Source organism: Crocodylus porosus, unplaced genomic scaffold (assembly GCF_001723895.1).
Source record: "Crocodylus porosus isolate Cpor-Errol unplaced genomic scaffold, CroPor_comp1, whole genome shotgun sequence".
Classification (NCBI taxonomy): domain Eukaryota; kingdom Metazoa; phylum Chordata; order Crocodylia; family Crocodylidae; genus Crocodylus; species Crocodylus porosus.
Genome location: NW_017728913.1, coordinates 12,380,885 through 12,384,090, shown reverse-complemented (window position 1 = coordinate 12,384,090; position 3,206 = coordinate 12,380,885). Strand labels below are relative to the sequence as shown.

General features: G+C 62.1%; 1 protein-coding gene across 1 annotated transcript in view; it reads left to right on the top strand.

Moving 5' to 3' along the window:
* LOC109309596 (protocadherin-16-like) overlaps positions 1-2,320 on the top strand; it is a 43,093-nt gene extending 40,773 nt beyond the window's left edge. The window contains exon 4 of the mRNA XM_019534338.1: positions 28-2,320. Coding sequence (XP_019389883.1) covers positions 28-1,782 — 1,755 coding nt within the window. The 3' untranslated portion in view covers positions 1,783-2,320. The remainder of the gene's footprint in view (positions 1-27) is intronic.
* The last annotated feature ends 886 nt before the right edge of the window (positions 2,321-3,206 follow it).

The following is a 3,206-nucleotide window of genomic DNA, read 5'->3' as shown; positions in this document are numbered from 1 at the left end:
TACCGCCTGCGCCTGGCCGTGCCCGAGGGGCTGCCGCCGGGCACACTGGTGGGCGACATCCGCGCGGGGCTGCCGCCCGGCCCGCAGCTCCCCGAGGCGGGTGGCGGGTTCCTGCTGTCGGAGGAGGCGGCCGTGCTGGCCGACCTGGAGGTGGCGGCCGACACAGGGCTGATCCGCACGGCGCGGCGGCTGGACCGCGAGCGCCGGCCGGGCTACAGCTTCGCGGCGGCCACGCGGCGCGGCGCCGTGGTGCAGGTGGACATCGCGGTGCTGGACGTGAACGACCACCCGCCGCGCTTCCCGCGGGCCCGCCTGCGCCTCGACGTGTCCGAGCTGAGCCCGCCCGGCAGCGCCTTCCGCCTGCCGCCCGCCAGGGACCCGGACGCCGGCGGCTTCGCCACGCAGGGCTACACGCTGCTGCCCGACGGGGAGGCCGAGGCCGAGGCGGAGGCAGAGGAGGAGGGCCCCCTCTTCCGGCTGCGCTACGGCTCGCCGGGCTGCCCGTCGGAGCCTCTGGAGCTGGTGCTGCTGCGGCGCCTGGACCGCGAGCGGGCGGCCGGGCACCGGCTGCTGGTGGAGGCGTGGGACGGCGGGAGCCCGCGGCTGCGCGGCCGCCTGCGCCTCGACGTGCGGGTGCTGGACGAGAACGACAACGCGCCGCGCTTCGCGCAGCGGGAGTACCGCGCCCGCGTGCGGGAGGACGCGCCGCCCGGCACTGCCGTCTGCCGCCTGCAGGCCGCCGACCCCGACCTGGGCGCCAATGGCGAGGTGCGCTACGCCCTGGACCCGCGACACGGCGACCCCGAGGGCTACTTTGCAGTGGACGAGCGCACGGGGGTGCTGCGCCTGCAGCGCCCGCTGGACCGCGAGGCCCGGGTGCTGCATCGCCTGGTGGTGCAGGCCCGGGATGGCGGCACCCCGCCTGAGGCCGCCAGCGCCCTGGTGAGCGTGGTTGTGCTGGACGTGAATGACAACGCACCCGCCATCCGCCTGCTCTTCCTCACTGAGACCGGCGGGCCATGGCTGTCCGAGGGGGCCTGGCCCGGTGACTATGTGGCGCGGGTGGCAGTGTCCGACCCCGACGAGGCAGGTGCGGGCAGCACGACACTTACGTTGGAGGATGGCAGCGACGGGGCCTTTGTGCTGCGGCCTGGTGGCCGTCCTGACCTCCACTGGCTCTGTGTGCAGGGCCCACTGGACCGGGAGCGCCAGGCCCTGTATGAGCTGCACCTGGTGGCTACGGATGGTGGGCAGCCGCCACGCTCCACCCGCCGCACGCTGCGCCTGCAGGTGGCCGACCTCAACGATGAGGCGCCCACCTTCGCGCAGCCCCGCTATGGCGCCACAGTCTCTGAGGCTGCCACACCTGGCACTGCCGTGCTTCACCTCCACGCCACTGATGCAGATGAGCCTGGCTCACCCAATGCCCAGGTGCGCTATGCCTTGGAAGAAGTGGATGGCCTGGGCACACCATTGGCACTGGAGCTGTTCACCATTGACCCGCTGAGTGGTGTGCTCAGCACCCGGAGCCCGCTGGACCGTGAGCGGCAGGCGGTGCTGGAACTGCGCGTTGTGGCCCGGGACCTGGGCGAGCCCCCACTGTCCTCTTCCTGCCTTGTCAGCATCCGCCTGGAGGATGTCAATGATAATGAGCCTGTCTTCGAGCGGCAGGTGTACAACGCTAGCCTGGCTGAGCATGCTGGGCCCGGCCACTGCCTGCTCCAGGTACCTTTTCCCCCCCTCCTCCTGGGGCACAGGGGTTTGCCTTGGAGTGGGAGATAGTGGGGGAGTGCTGCCCCCTCTGCCCTGCCCAGCTCCCTGCCTCAGCTGGGATGAGGGAGGAGGCAGAGGTGGGGGTGAGCCAGATGGTCTTTAACCGTGGTTCCCCCTGCACTGTAAGACAAGGCATTAATTGGCAAACTAAATGCTTATTTCCCCCTTGTAACAGTTACTGGTGATGCCTCCTGCATCATAAGAAGGGCCATTCACTGGGTCAGCCATCCAGGGCCAGTGTGCAGTGGCCACTGTGCTCTTGGTGGCCCCCCTCGGTGCACTCCTTATGGACCTATGCCCTTCACTCCCACCCGAGTTTTGTTCTTTTGTTGTGCCAAATAATCAGGTGACACATATATCCAATAGCTCCCTCTGTTAACAGGGGGGGTTAACAATTGCTCTTTGGGCCTAAGAATCATATCCTCAATTTGTGTCAACTTGGCCTGTGTTACAGGGCCAGGGCCAGTGGGCACTGCCCAGTGTGCTCTGCTTGGTGTCCCCCTTGGTGCACTTGTTTTGAATCTTTGACCTTCACTCCCATTCCCATTTTGTGGGGTTTTTTTTTTTTTTTTTTTTTTTTTTCAGTTGTCCCAAGCAATCACTGATGTGCCCTTAGTGGCCTGCTTTGTCAAGGGAGGCTTATACCTTGACTTGGTGGGCTTTGGCTCATGATCTGAAATGGCACATGGAAAGGCCTGTGTCACATGATGGCAGACAGCAGATGCTGAAAGGGAGAGTGAACTGGGTATGATCAGGGGGTTTTCCACTGTTCCTCTCACTTGCAGCGTCCAGCATTTAAGATCTAGCAAGCTCTGATTCAGAGGCTTAATCCCTAATTTCCATGCTCAGTAACTACCAGTGCTCCTTTCTTCCAAGAATTTGGCTAATCCCTTTTGGATCTGGCTAAAACTGGTGGCTTCCACCACATCTGATGGCTGTGTCCTAGCTGGCAAGTGCACTGAGCAGTGTAGGCAGCAAACAGCCTGACCCTAAAGTGACACTAAACCTGTTGCTCATTTCAGCTCCCTCATGGTCCTGCTCTCTGATTTTTGCCCTCTTGCCCTGTCCCTGAAAATGTTGATTGATTGATTGGGGGCCAATCTTCTTGGAAGGCTTGCCATAAATTAAACCATTATGCCTTCCCTGAGGGGCCTTCCAATCCCCTTTCTCCTGTATAATCTGCTGCTCTGCTTTCTGCTCCCTTCCTTATTTGCCCCATGCCATACACAGTGAACCGGAGTGCCATGGGTGCTAAGGCATGAAGTTGACAGCCTAGAAATTACTAGTTTAAGGCTGCAGCAGAAGCATTCCCACTGCAGTCTGTCAAACTCCAATGAACCAACAAATTCTACTAATTACTATGTCATAAGGACACACAAAAGCAAGGATCCCACACAGATGTTGCTCATGCCATTTTTGGCATGTTGTTCATT